This window comes from Pediculus humanus, genomic scaffold, assembly GCF_000006295.1.
Source record: "Pediculus humanus corporis 1103172108266 genomic scaffold, whole genome shotgun sequence".
In the NCBI taxonomy this organism is placed as follows: domain Eukaryota; kingdom Metazoa; phylum Arthropoda; class Insecta; order Psocodea; family Pediculidae; genus Pediculus; species Pediculus humanus.
The window spans coordinates 200,092-219,113 of record NW_002987835.1 but is presented as its reverse complement, the minus strand read 5'-3'; the positions used below and the strand labels follow the sequence as shown (position 1 = coordinate 219,113).

General features: G+C 26.6%; 3 protein-coding genes across 3 annotated transcripts; 1 reads left to right on the top strand and 2 right to left on the bottom strand.

Annotated features, from left to right (window-relative positions):
* Positions 1-1,861: 1,861 nt before the first annotated feature.
* On the bottom strand, positions 1,862-4,936 carry Phum_PHUM497850 (uncharacterized protein; the record flags this gene model as incomplete). The annotated part of the gene is made up of 9 exons (XM_002430701.1): positions 1,862-2,061; positions 2,151-2,364; positions 2,437-2,637; positions 2,720-2,873; positions 2,959-3,208; positions 3,280-3,457; positions 3,535-3,655; positions 3,973-4,366; positions 4,492-4,936. 9 exons carry the CDS (start codon positions 4,934-4,936, stop codon positions 1,862-1,864), a joined length of 2,157 nt encoding a protein of 718 aa, XP_002430746.1.
* Positions 4,937-6,175: 1,239 nt separating this feature from the next.
* On the top strand, positions 6,176-8,431 carry Phum_PHUM497840 (protein kinase C and casein kinase substrate in neurons protein, putative; the record flags this gene model as incomplete). The annotated part of the gene is made up of 8 exons (XM_002430700.1): positions 6,176-6,258; positions 6,531-6,586; positions 6,661-6,804; positions 6,905-7,086; positions 7,164-7,416; positions 7,483-7,950; positions 8,050-8,205; positions 8,292-8,431. 8 exons carry the CDS (start codon positions 6,176-6,178, stop codon positions 8,429-8,431), a joined length of 1,482 nt encoding a protein of 493 aa, XP_002430745.1.
* A 1,632-nt stretch (positions 8,432-10,063) lies between these two features.
* Phum_PHUM497830 (ancient ubiquitous protein, putative) lies at positions 10,064-11,525 on the bottom strand (the record flags this gene model as incomplete). The annotated part of the gene is made up of 4 exons (XM_002430699.1): positions 10,064-10,379; positions 10,495-10,773; positions 10,854-11,015; positions 11,101-11,525. The coding sequence occupies 4 exons, from the start codon at positions 11,523-11,525 to the stop codon at positions 10,064-10,066; spliced, it is 1,182 nt and encodes a 393-aa protein (XP_002430744.1).
* Positions 11,526-19,022: the final 7,497 nt, after the last annotated feature.

Here is a 19,022-nt window from a genome sequence, read left to right as displayed (position 1 = left end):
CGTATTACGAGTTGCGCGTTCAGATATTTCATATCTCGTTTCGATATATCGAATCGAATGTTATTTCGTTATGACCGTTACGAAATTTTAAAAATTGTTTGTGTGTGAAACGAAAACCACACGCGGGTTTTTTTTACTTATTTTTTTTTTTTTTTTTATTTTCAAGTAAGTAAAAGTTGTTGCGTTATAAATAAATCATATTTTAATAATCTTGAGTTTAATAAATTAAATAAAAAAGAGAGGAGGGGAGGGGTGGGGGGAAATGAAATAATTACGTAATAAAACACATAAATATAATTATAATCGTAAACGAACGTTTCATTTATTTAATAATAATAATAAAAGCGTTAAAAAAATAAAATTTATTCAAATAATTTCATATAATTATTATTATTATTATTATTAATAAATAAGGAGTATTATTTATTAAATATATATATATATATATATATAAACGATAAATCTTAATACGATTATTAAATAATTAAAAATAAATATTTATAAAATATTTTTTACTTAATAATAATAATAATAATAATAATAAAATTTAATATTAAAATAAAAAATGTCGTCGAATAAACAAAATAAAAAAAAAAAAAAGAAATATAAGAACACAGGGTGTTTTTTTTTTAACATATACATATATAAATTAGTAGTAACATAAATTTTTTTTATTTAAAAAAAAAAAAAAAAAACAAAATGGCAGGTTATACATGGAAATATTTGGCCTTTATTACTCTTTCATTATATATAATAATAATAATAATAATGATAAACATTTAAATATATAATTAATCGTAACTAACTAACATATAATATTATTATTATTATTAATAAATTATTTTTAAAAAAATTTATTTCATTATAAGGCATTCTTTAATAATTTATTATTATTAATATTATTATAATCACATTGATCTTGATTAATATCATTATATTAACTATTATTATGATTATCATTATTAATAATAAAAAAAAAAATCGTTAAAATTATTTAATCAGTCTAAATAACATTTGTTAAAATAATAATAATAATAAAAATAATAATAATAATAATTTTTTTTTGTTTCAATGTTAATAAATACACATATTTTTATCAAAATTAATAATTACAATTATGTAAATATTTTATTTTTATTTCAAAACAAAAAAAAAAAAGAAAAAAAAAAAAAAAAAAAAAAGAAAAAGTAGAAAAAGTAGAGCAAGAATTTTATATTTATTTTTTTTTTGTTTGTCCAAAATATTTATTATTATTAAAAGACTAAAAGACTAGAATGTCATCAAATGACATGAGACTTTAATAAACAAATCAATCAATCAATCAATCAATCAATCAATCATAGCCCAATATTATTTTTCCCATAATTTCATTATTATTATCATTATTATTTCTTTTTTCTTTTTTTTTTTAAATAAAAATAAAATAATGTGTCATAATAGTGTGTGTGTGTCAAATAATTAATATTTTTGATTATGAGAATCAAAATAAAATAAAATATTTAAAAAAATATTAAAAAAATAAAATTATATGAGATCAAAGCTTCATTTTTTTTTTAAATATTGTTTTGTTTCTATATAATTATTATTATTATTATTATTGTACATTTATTTTATAATAGGAAAATGAAAATATGTATATACCTTAATGAAATTATTGCACGATAACTTTTTAGTTTTTTTTAGTTTAGTTTTTTTAGTTTAGTTTTTAATTAGTCGCAGAGAAGAGAAGATAAGGAAACAAAAAGCAGGTTTTCTGTATCAAAACGTTTAGCGTTTACGTTTTTTTTCGTTATATAAAAATTTGCGTTTTAAATTCCGCATAATCTATTAAACATTCTAGGAAAGAAGACGACATCGAATATCATCTTTGGTGAGATCCACCATTTTCAACGTACGTTGATAATATTTGACTAAATTTCACTTTACCTATTGACATTTTAATACAATCGATTGATTTGAATAAAAGATCCGGTGATAAATTCTCCGGTAATTTCGTTAAAAACTGTGCTCCGTTTATGAAATCCAATTTTAACAATTTGTTTTGATGTAGATGTAAAATACCTTGAACAAAAAAATGTATGACAAAGTAATATTTTTTTTGTTTCAGGTTCAATTCTAAAATTTTGAAACTCCATTAAAACTCTACCTACCTAGAGCAGTTCGAAATAGAAATTCTTCTCCGTCTCTTAGGAAAACGTCCCAAATTCTGCAAGCAACGTCCAAAGGCATGGATTTGGCAAAAACGCTGTAAACCCAATCCAACAAATACAAATCCGGAGTGAGACAAGATTCTTCGAAATGTTGACTCAATTTGGGTAAATTTTCTTTTAAAAAACTATTGTACGTTTCGTAATAAGCATTCATCTGAAACGGAAATAATTATTTCTCTCTCTCTCTCTCTCTCTTACATTGTAAAATTTCGATTTTTTTTTATACCAGAGTTTGATTCAACGTGAAAAATGCCATGTGACAGGGACGATTGAGCAAATTGGCAAAACAAACAAACGCATCCGCGGGTTCCAAATTTAAAATTAATATTGCCGCTATGAAAGACATTCCCTGAACGTAACCCACGTCTGGTCTGTAACAAACGTAAGCACCCAACAAACAATGTAAAATATCATAATAAGGACCTCCCTGGAAAAACAAAAAAAAAAATTAAAACAATTAATAATTATTATCTTCCAGAAGAAATGTGCGTGGGTGGAAATTACTAAACCTCTTGGAAAATGCACAATTGTGGAAAAGTTCTGGATATATCCAATTGTATGAGTTCGACGCTGGATTCTTTGTTACCAGAACTACTCGGACTGTTTTCTCGAGAAGATTTTTTCTTTCCTCCTCCTCCTCCGGATTTTAATTTTTCCTGCGCTCTGGGTAAGATTTAAAAAAATTTTTTTTTATTTAACTTAAAATAGTTTTTAAACCTGAAAGTAATTATCGAGTCGTAGTAGGTACCTGGCAAGACAAATTTCGTACAATTGATGAGTTATATTCAAATCATTTCCGATTGCCAATTTCCATACTTTTCCCCTGAGAGAGGGTGGAATTCCAGACCACCACAAATCCCGGGTTTTTTTAGTATTTTTCATCGTTTCCCATTTTGGTAAAATATCCAAATTCCACGTTTTCGAAGCGTTCGTTAATTGTTCTTCAAATTTCAATTGTTGTTGGATTTGTTTTTTTCTTTTCTTGGACTCTTTCAATTCTAAAAACCGACAAAGAAAAATCATTTTAAAGGATGTTTCAGCGGGGGGAGTGGGGGGAATCAATTATTACCCTTTCTCTTGGCAGCTTCGACAATTTGCTCGTATTCCAATTCGTGTTTTAATTTTTCGTCCAAAGATTTTGCGGGTAAATTTGCCGGACGATTATGCAATATCAATGCCGAGCTACTGATAACGACGTCTTCGTATTTTTTAACAGTCGCGGGTGAATCATTGCTCGATGATTGGTTCTAAAATAAAAAAAATTACACCCTTGATTACACTAACCTTTTCGAAAAAGGTTTTCTAAAATTTGAATATTTCGTACCTCGAATTCGAATACCGTGGGATTATTCGATGACGTTTTCTCATCGTTGTTCGAAACTTTTCCAAATAATTTCCAACCGTGAGATGATAAAGCGTTTGTTGGCTTCCATGTAAAAACGTTTCTGAAATAAAAACAATAATTAAATTTTTTCATATCCAATTTTTGAGCAAACACGAAAGATAAAAATTATAAAATTATAAATTTAAAAAAAAATTTTAACTCGAAAAGATGTCGTTGACAAAAAGTAAACCTCAAAAACGACAAATTATATTTTTACATTGACATGCTAATTAGTTTTTATCGACAGAATTTGTTTTTTTTTTTTTTTTTTTGTATGAGTTTCACTCGGGTTTCGAATGTATTTATTTTTAATTGAGACGAATAGATAAATAGAAAAAATTTGGGAAATATCATCCATGTAAAAGAAAACATACATACTTTGTGAAAAATCCAGAAAATCCACTTTTTCTTTTATCATCTTTATTCCCAGGGATTTTACACTTATTGTCGAAAAATTTACTATTTTCTTCGCAAGTTGATCCGGAATCATGACTCCAATGACTTCTAACAGACATTTCATCATTATCTTCTACTACGTTAAATTTATTCGACATGCTTTCATCAATGTGAGAATTAGAATCACTTAGACTTGAGACTATGCTAGAAAATGAACTTGTTTCTGTTTTAACCATGTTTTGTTCAGTTTTTAAACGTCCATTTTTTTCGCATTTTTCATCGGAGTAACCAATTTTACTATTCCATAATTTATTTAATTTATTTTCTTCGCATTCGTTTGTTTCTTGCATGCACGATTGAAGAACTAAATTTTTACCTGTAATATTTTTCATACAGATGATTAAAACATCTTGAATCGACACACAAATGCAATTTGAATTCAAATACATTTATTTTATCATCATTATTATGAATATTTTTTGGAATGTGTCATTTTGTTACCTTCATCGTTAATTTGAGGCGTGGTCGAAGAAGTCCAAAATTGTCGAGTGTCCTCGTCGCTATCATCCAAATTTTCATTATCGTCGACTAACTGATAATTTTCACGAGTTAAAATTTTATTTTCATTCGATGTTAATATATGTATTTGTTTAGTAATGGGAGAATATGCTAGTGGAATTTTATCTAGTAACTTATTTAAGGGTATTTGAGATTTCATACTTTTAAAATTCTCAGCCGAATCGGAATCCATATTGGAATCGGATATTTGATTTAACTTGTCATAATTTTTTTCATTCGGCCATGTTTTAAACCAGTTGTTTTTAATCTCAGATTCGTTTACATTTATTTCATCAGAATTTTGACTTTTATGAATGTCGCCATCCATTTCGGTTAAACCGTCACAAATGCAATTTGATTCTCTTGATTCGTTTAATTTGCCAGGCATGTTTTTCTCTCTCTCGTTAAAATGATTTTTCTAATGCCAAAATTTATTGGCAGTAACAATTATTATTATTATCATTTTAATAATTTTATTTATTATATTAAAACGCTAGCCCTGAAAAAAAAAAAAAAAAAAAAATTATATCATTCCGGAAAAACCGAAGAAAGAATCATATATTGAAAAGATGAGTCATACATTTTATAAAATGTGTAGTAAACCTTGAAACTATAAAATTCAATCGAATCAAATCATAAAATTCAAAAAAAATCAAACAGTTCAGTTAACATATAATTTATAATATATTTCATAATTTTTTTTCATAACTGAAATAAAATGATAATAATAATGATATTTTAGATTGATGATAATAATAATAATGATACACTGTTTTGTAAAATAAAAATAAGAAATGAATCACTTTGATAAACTTGACATATTTTTAACTAGTACTCAATTTTTTACATTATGTTAATTATGCTTAACTTTAGTAATTATTTTTTTTTTTTTTTTTTTGTTCACTTCACATTCATTGAAAATATTTATAGGAAAACAATGAAAAATAATTTAAAAAATTTAACGATAAATTGTCTTTTTTTTTTTTAAAAATTTAACAGAAATATGTTGTATAAGTTAGAAAGAGAAAGAAGGTTATTTACTTGAAATATTTTTTTATTATCACAAATAATGATTTCTTCAATTAAATTAAACTTTAACGTTTGGTAACGTTTGGTTTTTTTTTTTAATAATTATTTTGACATCACAAAACATTTAAAACAAATTAAAAAAAAAAAAAAATTGATAATTACAAATATGGAATGACACTAAACCATTGCTGAATACGGTAGTAGGGAATTTCTACCAACATAACATAAATTTTATTTTATTTTTTATTTAAACTTTTACTGAATTTATTTTAAAATTTCTATTATAAGATCTATTTTTTGTTTAAATTGTAATGACATAATGTAAAAAAAAAAAAAAAAATTACGAGTATGCATTTTAATTGTTATTTTTTTAAAAAAAAAAATTATTATTATTTTACAAAACAGTGAACACAACTTTTAAAAAAAAAAAACTTTTCATTTTAATCAAAATCATTTCGAACAGGCTGTGGTTGACGTTTTTTTTTTTTTTTTTTTTAATACTCATAATTTAACTACGTTTGTAACAAGTGGTGCGTGTATGTGTTTGACATTTAATTATAATTTTTTTTTTTAATTATTCATGAATTTTTAAAAGAAAATGGCTATTAATTTAAATAAAAATCGTACCGAGTTATTAGCAGCTTGGAATGATGTTTTAAATGATAAAACTCAAACAAATTGGTAAGAATAATTTTTTTTTGGAAAAAAAAAAATTTTTTTTTGACAAGAGCCTGCTTAAACTTAACTCATTAATCAATTATTTTTTAAAAAAAAAAGTTAAGTTAATTTTATTTGTTGTTTTTTAAACAAACATCTTTGCAAAAAAAAAAAAAAACTTTTTGTGAATTATTTTCTTCTTTTACCGATCCCCCTAAAAGATTTGTTTATATACCGGAATCATACCTATTAAAACTTTAAGTAATCAAGCACAGTATTTTATTTTTGTTTTTCAGGGCATTATTCGGATATGAAGGATTGTCGAATGATTTGAAAGTTGTTAGCAAAGGATGTAAGTTATTCCCAATGTGATTTTATTTCATGTATTGTGATACCTCATAATACATTTTTTTTTTTACTTATAAGGTGATGGTATCGAAGAAATGACTGAAGATCTTAACAGCGGTCAAATAATGTATGCATTTCTTAAAGTTATGGATCCTAAAACTAGTCTTCCAAAAAATGTTTTGATCAATTGGCAAGGTGAAGGAGCACCGAATGTTCGTAAAGGTGTGATTATTATTATTATTATTTCATATATTTGCGACAATTGTAGAAATATTTTAATTTGCATTTAAGAAAAAAATTTTTTTTTTTTTTTTTTTTTAAGGCACTTGTGCAAATCATGTTAGGGATGTTGGTAATTTTTTCAAAGGAGCTCATGTAACGATTAATGCTAGAACTGAAGAGGAAGTAGATTCACAAATTATTATCGATAGAGTATCAAAATCTACAGGATCTGCATATAGTTTTAAAGAAAGAATAGATCATGATCAAGTAACGGGGCCTGTGGTAAGCCTTTATGCTTTGCTTTTCACATCGTAATATGTGTCATAATTAAAACGGTAACTTGAAAAATAATTTTTCAGGGTACTTCGTATAAAAGAGTTATACCTAAGCAAGAAATTAATTCAGCGGAAAGAGATAAATTTTGGGAGAAGGAAGAACAAGAAGAAAGGCAGAGACAAGAAGAAGAAAGGATTAGAAAAGAAATGGAAAGGAAAAAATTGGAGGATGAAAGAAAACGAATAGAAACGGAAGAAGCGGCTAAAAGAGAAGAAAAAATGATCGAACGAAATCGATGCATTAATCAAATACGAGAAGCCGAGAGAATAAACGAGGGTAAGAATGATTAAAAGAAAATTTTCCTCATCTTCTTCCACGTTTGAAATAAAATTTATTTTTTAGTAACCGAAGAATTAAGTCGTCAAAAATTATTAGAAGATTCGGAAAAGGAAGAAAAAGAAAGACGTGAGAGAGCTGAAGTTTTACGTCGTCAAAGGAGTCAAGAAGCTCAACAGTTGATAGCTAAAAGAACCATCGATGCTAGAGCCGTATTCGAACAAAATACTTGCGCTATGCAAATGAACAGGAGAAGAGCAAGTAGTTATCACGTGAACGGAGTAAGAAAAGAAGAAGAAGACACGTGCAAAACGTCATCAGAAAAAATTTCAAATGATGAGAAAATCGTAACGAATTCGATTAGAAAAGGTTCATTGCCGACGTGGCTTTCGGGATCATCCGATACTAAAACGGATAATAATGTCAATTCGATGGAGAATAACGTTACTGTCGTGAACACCGAGGAAAACAATGGTGATGATGTAAAAGAAATAGAAAAACCGGTCGTCATACAAGAGGAACAAGAATGGGAAGGTAAGTAAAGATTTTGATTTTTTTACACGGGGCGTAGTCCTAAACGCCCCGCAACACGAATTTATTTAAATAAAAAAAATGTTATCGGATCATCATCAGTGAAACAAGAAGCACCCGTAGAATATTTAGAACACGATAAAAGCGAAATGGACGCGAAAAGCAATATGGATAATAAAAATAACGAGTCTGACAATCAGTTTATCAATAATGGAGAATATGGACTTACCGCTCGAGCTCTCTACGATTACCAAGCAGGTGATTGATTGATTGATTGATTATAATCAAACGAATAAGTTTTTTTTTACGACTTTATTCGATAATAATAATGAAAATATTTACAGATGACGAAACGGAAATATCTTTCGATCCAGGAGATATAATAACACACATAGATCAAATCGATGAAGGATGGTGGCAAGGTCTCGGACCTCATGGAGTTTTCGGTTTATTTCCTGCTAATTACGTCGAACTCATAAAATGAATTTTTTTTTTATTATCTCCTCCCCCACCTTCCCCTCCCCCCATCTCGAAATACTCAGCATTTGCATAAAGAAGAAAAAAAAATGTTATAATTTTAACTTAACAAGAATCTCAAAACTTATTATTATTATTATTATTATTACTGTTATTATCATCATTCGTTCGTTCGTTCGTTTTATTAACATTATTCTTAATTATTATTATTATTAACAATTTTTAACCCTTTTTATTATTAAAATATTATTATTATCGTTCTATAGGTAAAAAAAAAATTATCGTCAGTACTTAATTAATTACACTAAAGTATTTTTTACGGTAATTCGCGAAATTAATTGGAAAAGAAAAATATTAATAATGATGATGATGATGATGATAGTAATAATAAAATTAATATTAAAAATTTATATTTGTTTTAATTTTTATTTATTTATATATATATATATATATATATATATATATATATAATTTCAGACATTTAACACAACAAATATATATATATATATATCTCATAATTTTTAAATTAATATTATATTATATAGAAAAAGAAAAAAAAAATTATTTTATTAATTAAAATTTTAAATTATTAAATATATATATATATATATATATATATATTAATTAAAAGTATTTAATAAAATTGGTATTAAAAAAAACGATTCAAAATGTTTAATAAATAAATATATATATATATATATTTCAGTTTGTGATAACGTTAATGATAAGAAAATTAAAAAATAAATTTCTCACGCGTTATTATTATTATTTTTAAAAAGGATTTTTATTATTTTATTTATTATTATTATTATTAATAAAAATTATCATATCGTAAATATGTTTAAAATTATCATTAAAATAAATAAAAGGATTGTAAAATAATAATAATAATAATAATAATAGTACTTTCGAATCATTTTATTTAATAATTAATTAAATGAAATACATATTATTATTTTTCTTTTACTAAAAACTTACTAAATCGTGTATTTTAATATCAATTTAAAAAAAAAAAAAAAACTATTTTTCATCTCTCTCTCTCTTTCTTTTTCTTCCTCTCTCTCTTTCTCTTACTCTCTCTCTCTCTCTCTCTCTCTCTTGTTAAATTTCATAACAATATGTATTTTAATATTGATTTAATCGAAGTAAAAATATATATATATATATATATTTATTTATATTAACCACAACCTATTCTTGTGACGTATGTAACTATTATTATTATTATTATTATTATAACTTCATTTTTTGTAAATAAAAAAAAAAAAAAAAGTCTTCACTTCCAGGTACTCGGATCCATTACACACAAGAAAAACAATTTTTTATTCGTAGGTATCAAGCATATGATTTGTTTTTTTGTTATTGTATAATATTTAAATGTTGTGACGTTTTTCTCTCTATCTATCTCTCTCTTTCTTTCTAGAAGTAATCATAAGAAGAGAAAAAATTTTTTTTGTATCGGATGAATAACAAGAGACCGAAAAAAACAAAATGGCATTTTCGCATTTATGTATGTTATATTATCATTATTATTATTACTAAAACCTCGTGATGATACCTTCGATTATTATTAATTATTTTCAGTCGTGAATATATTCGTCATTACAAAAGAAAAAAAAAGGGGGAAAAAAAACGACAGTTAACTGCTATTCATAACGTTCAATGCGTGTTTTTCTATGTATCTTTGCCTCGCGTTTTGTATTAATCTTAGTTTACGCTCCTGAAAAGAAATCATTCTTTCCTGTGCGGATTTATGAAATGTTTTCGATGACGTATTAAATGACGTAGAAGGTTGCGCACTTCCTCCAACTGTTGCATTTAACGACGATTTCCTATTTTCGAAACCGCTTGTCGTCGACGTGAGAGAATCAGACGACGATGACGTCATTTTTTCCGGTGTGTATTTAATTAGTCCTTCTAAAAAGTTTGCGACCGTTAGATCCACGTTTCTGGTCCTTGCTAAAAAAAAAAAATGTAAAAATGTATATCAAATTATATTTGAATTTTTATAATCGATAATATCGAATATCGAACGATATATTGAAAACGTTCGATATTCAAAAAAATAACGTGCCTAAATCTTTGTAAATAACCGAAAGTGGAACATCGGGAAGAACGTCTTTCACTTTGGACGCCATTTCTATTAAACCCGGATCAATGTTCGTCCTGATTGTTTGCGGTTGTTTAATTACTTTCATTTCGCAAGATAATCTTTTTTCTAATTCTAATTTATCGTTAACTGTAAAATTTGTTACAGGAACGTCAAGTTCGTTTGCAATAAGAGTTTCGATTCTTTTACTCATGTCTTCAGGAGATTCATTTTCCATTTGTTTCACAACGGTAAGATATCTGTAAATGACATATTATGTAAATGATTGCATGGTTTTTATTATTTTAAACAAATGGAGAACAAAAAAAAATAAACTCACTTAATTTTAAATACCGTAAATGGCACGAAAAAAAACCAAAATAAATCAGATGTCCATGATGTGTTAATTACAGAAACTGATACATCGACTAATGGAGGTCTCCATATTTTAATTACTGCTGGTTGAATTGGGCAAGATAATTTACATGGCCACACTGAAAATCTGTAAATACACAATGAAATCAATCAGTAATGATAATGTGATGTAATCGTCAAAGAAATAATTATAAAATACATGTAAGTATTACTTAAGTAATCCTTTTTTCCCAGATGTGATTCCACCTTCCGGTTGAATATCGATAGTGACATCATTATTCAAAAAGCTTTTTACATTTTTAATAAAAAGCTCTTGGTTTTGATTGACACCCATATCTTTATAATTGAAACCCTGATGTAAAAATGTTGGCAAGTCGCAAGATTTTGTCGAAAAACTATTTCTAATTAAGTGTATAGCCAAATGATCCAATAATGATGCATGATTTGATACGATCACTTTAACCGTTTCATCTTCGACTTCTTCATTTTCTTTTATCACAATGATACCGAGTATCCCACACATGAATCTTAATACAATTGAATGAATCGATGATAGCTTGTACAGCACTGTTGCTGCTAATACAACTTGTATTCCGATAAATACTCGAATTGTTGCCAGGATTAAACCTACCGGCATGTATATTAAAATTGGTATAAGCTTCCATCCTCCTGGAAACCTGTTAATATAGCCAATTGATATTAATTTAAACAATTCAAATAAACTAATTATTATTTTTAAAACCACCGTGAAAATAATAATAATAATAATAAAGAAATTTGCCAAGATTTATGTTTAGAGAAGGTAATTTTAGATGTCCAGGTATTTACTAACAAACACCATACAATATAAATACATATTTTTAAAACATGATAATCACTTTACATAAAACAAAAAAAAAGAAAAATCACATTATATCGTCCTCGATGTGAGAAAAAATAATAAACGAAAAAAAAATGATAATATTTATACTCGCCTGTTTTCACAAAATATTTCTCTAATTGTAACCATATTTTTTTTTTTTTTAATGTAACGTTTGCCTTGTATTATTATTTTTTTTTTTTTTTTAAAAAAACCTTTACGATGAAAATATTTTATTTTCAGAAACGCATTAGGGCATAAGCGGATGCTACGTTACGTTTAACTTAAACCCTTTTTACTCTAAGTTTGAAAAAAAAATTTCAAAATGGCGGTCGATGGCGGTTTTCAATTATTAAAATAGATGTCGTGCGAATAAACTGTAAGTTTAATTTTTTTTTTTTTCATTTCGATTAGTCATGTTCTCGTGATTTTTTTTTTTTTTTAAATTTACATAACTTTATCGGATGATTTTGCCTTTTTCTGCAAACTTTATTTTAATAATAATAATAATAATGATAAATTTATTTTTAGATATAAACAATTAAAATGTCTGACTGTAAAAATTCAATAATATGATGTTGAATTTTCACATTATAAAATGGCGACGACCACATAAATTTTAAAACAGGAAATGTTATAAAGTTGTAAATAATAATAATAATAATAATCGAAATTATTCAACGGTTATGTACATATATCAACTCTTTATATGATGATTATTCAAATTGATGATGATGACTCCCAATGACTTCAAATATATTTAAATCTCTAGAAAATAAAACATGAGGAATTTGGCACACCTATTCAAAACAAAACAAACAACAAACAACAAACTGTAAGTTGACAAAAATTTATTATTTTATTATTTATTATTTAAGTTATAAAAACAAAAATCTTCTCATCGCCCCCCTTTTTGTTTTGTTTTCACACATGTAAAAATTTATTTATGTACAATCAATATACAGTCAGACAGAAAACATAAAACATAAAAATGTTTGAAACATAAAATAAATGATAAACTGCAATGACAACAACATAATTTACAAGTTCAGTAGGTAAATTTTTTATCATAACACAAAAATAATTTGATACTGGAGACAATAACAACAACAAAAACAACCAAAGAATTCTTTTATTTTATGTCTGACTCTTATACAAACATTTATACAAAATAATAATAATAATAATAATAATAATTCAAATAGGGTTTATGCATGAAATAATAATAATAATAATAATAATAATAATAATAATTTATTTATTTAAAGAAAAAGAGAAAGTATAGTTAACATTATAAAATTAACAATATTTTTGTTACCCAACCGATTAGAAAAAGAAAAAGAAAAAAAAAAAAAAATTAAAATCAAGTGGTGACCATGAAAGTGGATTTTTCTTGTTTTTCAGTGTCAAGAATAGTAAATAATAAATCAATGACTAAAATATTATATGTAAAAATTAATTTTGTGTGCGTGTGTGCGTGCGTGTGCGTGTGCGTGTGCGTGCTGTCGTACTGAATAAAATTTTTAAACGCAGGCCTTGTTCGTAATTTAAAAGTTAATGTCGAGGTCGATGATGGGGGGAGGGGAGGGGAAAAACAAAAAAACAAATTCAATTTATTTATTAACGGTACCGTTCATTGATGTGGAGTCTCCCCTCTCCCCCCTCTCTCCCTCTCTCTCTCTCTCTCACAGACATTAAAATTACAAAAGAAGAAAAGAGAAAAAATGGAACAAAGGTGCGAAAAACTTTTATGGAAGGAAAAAAAAAAATTCTGGTGATTAAGCTGTGAAAATTGTCAAGTGTCAACAAGAGGGGATTTTGTTTAAAACAAAAGAAAAGAAAGAAAAGAGAGTAGGTTAATAAGGGCATTGATCCATTCAAATGAAAATTAAATTAGGAAACCCGGAAAATTTTGTGAAACAGCTTTTACACACAAAACAAAACAAAACAAATCACATCAAATGTGTGAATAAGAGGAAAAGAAAGAAAGAAGAAGAGAAAAAAAAAAAAAACGTGGAAGTAACTAATTACAGTGAAACAAAGAAAAGAAAAGAAAAAAAAATTACATGTATATATATGAAGAAGAAGAAAAAAAAAAGTTGGTTATCAGCTGAACAACAATAAGGTGAATGATCGATGTGCAAAATGACGTCACACGAGTTCAATGGCAAATCTTGACCCATTTCGGTCGGTTGAGATCAGCATGTACTACACACAAGTTCAACGTCCGGGCAAAGTGACCCAGTTTTAATGTTAGGTTCATTGACATTCTGGCACCTAGGTCTTGTGTTAATGTTGTTGTTCTTTCAGGTTGCAGGATACCGCGGTTTCAAGATTAACCCGAGTTACAGCATCATTTGAGCTAGAGAGGGCTAAACAAAAAAAATTCTGACCGTGTGTGTGTGTGTGTGTGTGTGTGTGACCAAAAACATTTCCCAACCGGTTACTTATTACGACGCAACCTTAAAAATAAAAAAAAAAAACTTTTGTTCGCTTAATAGAATTATCATTATTATCATTATCATTATCATTATCATTATTATTTTAAATACGTCATTTAATCTTCGTATTTACTTCCCTTCGATGCATTCAATTACATTTTTTTTTTTTTTTGTTTTTCAGGTTTGGATTTGGTTCTCACTTTACTTTCCGTGTTGGTGGAAGTGGAAGTGGTGGTGGTGGTGGTGGCGGTGACGATGATGATTATGATGATGATGATGATGATGATGATGATGATGATGGTCAACTTAACCGTCGTTGACCCCCGTAAAGCTTCATTTTTATTTTTCATGCGCGTGTTCATCAGAGATAATTTCAAGGTAGGAAACGTTAATTAATACAATTATTATCAAAAAAAAAAAAAAAAACTTTTTTAATTAAGGCCCTACTGAGATTTGAACTTTTCAACTTTTATCTTCTTATCATTATTATCAAAAAAAAAAAAAATTTTTTTCGGGGCTTGAAAAAATTTTTTTTTTTTATAACCACAAAAGTTTTTTTTTTTTTTTTTTTTTATTCGTTAACCGGTTAAAAAAATTATTTTGTTTCGTTGTTCGAATGTCAAAACAAACAAACAACAACAGGAAATGCAAAACAATCATTAGGAGAAATTTAATGTCAGGGCAAATTAAAAAACGGTTTTTTTTTTTTTTTTTTTTTACCATTTAATTATTCGATATTGGGTTAAATTTTTTTTATTTTTTAACCGAATGACCCGAGTCAATTAGCAAATTGCTAATCTCGTATAAAAAGAAAAAAAATTCAAATAAATAAATTCGTAGAGTGTGATAAATACGTGTGCAAACAAACAAACAAACAAACAAGCAAAAATGAACAAACGCCGCGTGCTTTTATTTCTTTCTTTCTTTTATTGTGTTTGTGTGCCTGTGTAAAATCCTCACCTCTCTTAACTTAATCCAATTTCAATTGTAAATATTTTTTTAAAAAAAAAAAAACCAAAGAATTGTGTTGTTTGTTGAATTGTTGTTTGTTGGTTGTTTGATCGATCGTCACCTCGCATTACAAAACAAAATCCATTTCCTTATATATACATACACCTTCTTAGTCCATAACGACGGAAAAAAAAAAAAAAAAAAAAAACTCTTTCACATTCTCTGATTCATCATTAAAGTTATGCGTGCGTGCGTGCGTGTGTGTGTGTGTGTGTGTGTATGACCCAGATTCTTGATGAATGATTGTTCTTCTTCTTCTTCTTCTTCCTTTTCAAATGGTTTTTATAATGACAGGGTCGATAAAAAGTCTGTTTAAAAAAAAATTTTTTTTTTTCTTAAAACACTCGGGTTTAACAAATATCTGAATCATCATCTAAAATGCTTTTATACATAAAACGAACAACGACGTTCGAAATCTAATAATAATGATAATAATAATGCGGTTAAATAAAAATGATAATAAGTCGAAAAATAAATAAATAATTTAAATGTTGATGATGATGATGATGATGATGGAATGTAGGGTAAAAGCGCAACAAGTTTACTCGCAACTTTGATTAGAATTTAAATTCAATCACGATTAAACCTTTCGAAATTATTATTATTATTATTATTATTATTATTAGTCACTCTTACGTAACGGGGAATCGACCTAACGAAATCGACGTAATAATAATAATAATAATAATAATAATAATAATAATAATAATAATAATAATAATAATAATAATAATAATAATAATAATAATAATAATAATAATAAAATTTTTACGCGTGTGTTTATTTTTTTACATATAAATGTTTTTATATCGATTACGGAATTATTATTATTATTATTATTATTATTATTATTACATTGTAGTTAAAGGTCATTGCAACAATTTTGAAATAATAAAATTGTTTGTTGATGCCCATAAGTTGTTGCTGCGTAATATAACGCACGCACGCCGCGTGACAAGTGTGGTTGTTGTTGTTGTTGTTGTTACGGTATTTTTTATTTATTTATTTATTTATGCATAAAAAATGGGCGTTTTCTTCCGTAAATAAATAAAGGGATAATTTTTTTTCTCTCTCTCTCTCTCTGTCACGAAACGGAAACCTTTTGCGAGAAAGGTACAAAAAAAAAAAAAAAATGGTCGTCGTCGTGGCACGAGAAAATAAATAAATAAATAAATAATAGGTTAAATGCGTAGGTGTTTTTTTTTTTTTTTTTTTTTTTTTTTTTTTTTATCGGTGATGACCATTAATTAACCGTTAACTTTTATTACGCGGTGGTTTTTTTTATTATTATCATTATTATTATTTAAACAAACGATTTATTTATTATTAATTGTAAACGCGTTCACGCACACACACACACACACACACACACAAACTCGCACAACAATGAAATAAAAAAAATTTCGATAAAATGTGTGACGATTAACGGATTTTTAAAAGTTTGTTTTTCTCTCTCTCTCTCTCTCTCTTTCTCTCCCAATAGGAAAAAATTAGGTTGTTGTTTGTCGTTGTTGTTGACGTTGTAAAAGTGCTAACTGAAAAAACGTTGCCCGATCACGCAGTTAACTAATATTTATTTGTTGTTAAATAATTAACAATAAACAAATGAATGATTTTTTTTTTTTTACATTTTGCATAAATCTAAACCGTTTGCGTAAAAAATTATCATCATCATCATCAGTATCATTATTTATTAAAGAAGGGATGGGGGGAAAATAACAACAATAAACCACCCATACTTATCAGAGATCTTAATGTGCGACGATGACGACGACGACGATGATGATGACGATGATAATTTTGGAATTTGGCAACAACCAACAACAACAACAACAACCTGAAAACGATAAATCGAACGTATTGTTGTGGTTGTTTCCGTGAAAACATAAAGATTTTATCGTTGTTCTTGTTTGTTTGTTTGTTTGTATAAACGATCGTTTTGCCTTTTTGTACTACTACTCAAAAGTGTATAAAATTTGATGGGGGGTTTTTCTTAACCGGATTCCAAAAAGGTTTTCGTAAAAAATTATTATTATTATTATTATTTGCATCCCCTTTTTAAAAGTTTTTTTTTTTTTGAAATGTGATCGTGATCGTCACACGTGATCGTAATTAAGAATTACCAACATAAGTTAACCGGTTAACATTTTTTATTTATTTATTTATTAATTTATTTTTAATAGTCTGACTTTTATTTATAATTAAATGACAAAACCAGATTTACATTAACGCGCGCGCCTAAAAAAAAAAAAAAAAAAAAAAAAAAAAAATGTCATTTCTGGTTTCAAGTTCACATATTTAGTTGGGTCGTTAAACGCAAGGATTTTTTGTTTTTTTTTTTTTTTTTTATCGGGGCAATACGGAAAATGATTTTCTTTTTCTGTTTTTTTTTTTTCGTGTCGTTAGATTTTCTTCTAGGTTTTTTTTTTTTTTTCAAATGTGATGGAAAATTTTTTTCCCCAACGAGTTTCTATCATTTCATTTATCAACAACTCATGAGTAGTAATATTTATTATTTATTTTATTATTATTATCATCATCATTATTATTATTATTATTATTATTATTATTATTATTATTATTATTATTAATATTATCAGTCTCACGGTTCTAAATTTTTCGTGTATTTCGCGTACGTGTTTAATTAATTTAATATCGGGTAAATCGTGACGTAATTTTTATTTATTTATATGTTATGGAAAACGTAATAATTTATTTTCCTCTCTCTCTCTCTTTCTCTCTCTCTCCCTTTTTCTTTAGTGCCACGACAAAATGATTTGAAAAAAAAAAAAAAATTACATAAATTTAAAAAAAAAAAAAACAAACGTTTATTACGCGTTTTTTTTTTTTTTTTTTTGAACGTTACGAAAACGGGTAACGAAAGAAAATAACATATATATAATATCACTACTGCCACGATTATAAATAAAAAACATACGTACGCACGCACGCACGCACGCACACACGCACATGAATTAAAATACCTTTCGTACCTTGTTGACCCACTTGGATTTCTAAGAAATGTATTTATTTATTTTTTTCTCTCTCTCTCTCTCTCTCTCTCTCTCTCATTCTAATTAACGAACATTTAAAGGCGAAAGGAATTCGAAATTAGGTTTTGTTATTATAATTATTTATTTTCTAGTTACACGAACGATTTTGACCGTTTTAAATTTATCATATAATACGACGACGATGACGACGACGATGAGGAGCTTAAACGCTCCATTGACGACGTAAATATATTTGCGTTCCAAAACAACAACGTCACACAACAATCATTATTATTATTATTATTATTATTACGAGGAAATTTAAAAAAAAAGTTATTATTATTATTATTATTATTATTCGAACGAAAACTTTTTTTTTCAAGGCGAAAATAATATTTTACGCTTAGTAGAAATCTATTAGAAACTACAAAAAAAAAAAAAAAACACACAATCGGCTAAAGGTTAAATCTCCGAGACCCAGGAAATCAAAATGTGGAGAGAGAAAAAAAAAGTTTAATATCAAAATGCGAATTTTTTTTATTTTTATTTTATTTTTTTCGCACGTGGCACAAGAAAAAAAAAATTTTTTTTATTTCAATTTTTAACTTGCTTTTCCCTTCTCTCCCCCCACGCCCATTCGGCGTCTTACGTCAAATTCGAAATGTAATTATTATTATGACGGTTCAGATGTAAAGTTTTGAGTTGACGTGGAAGGAAAAGGTGGGGAAAATTATTGACACGACCGACGTTGAGAACGACAGAATTATTATTTTAACTATAAAATATAAAAATTCTGGAATTTTCTTTCATTTAAAAAAAAAAAAAAAAAC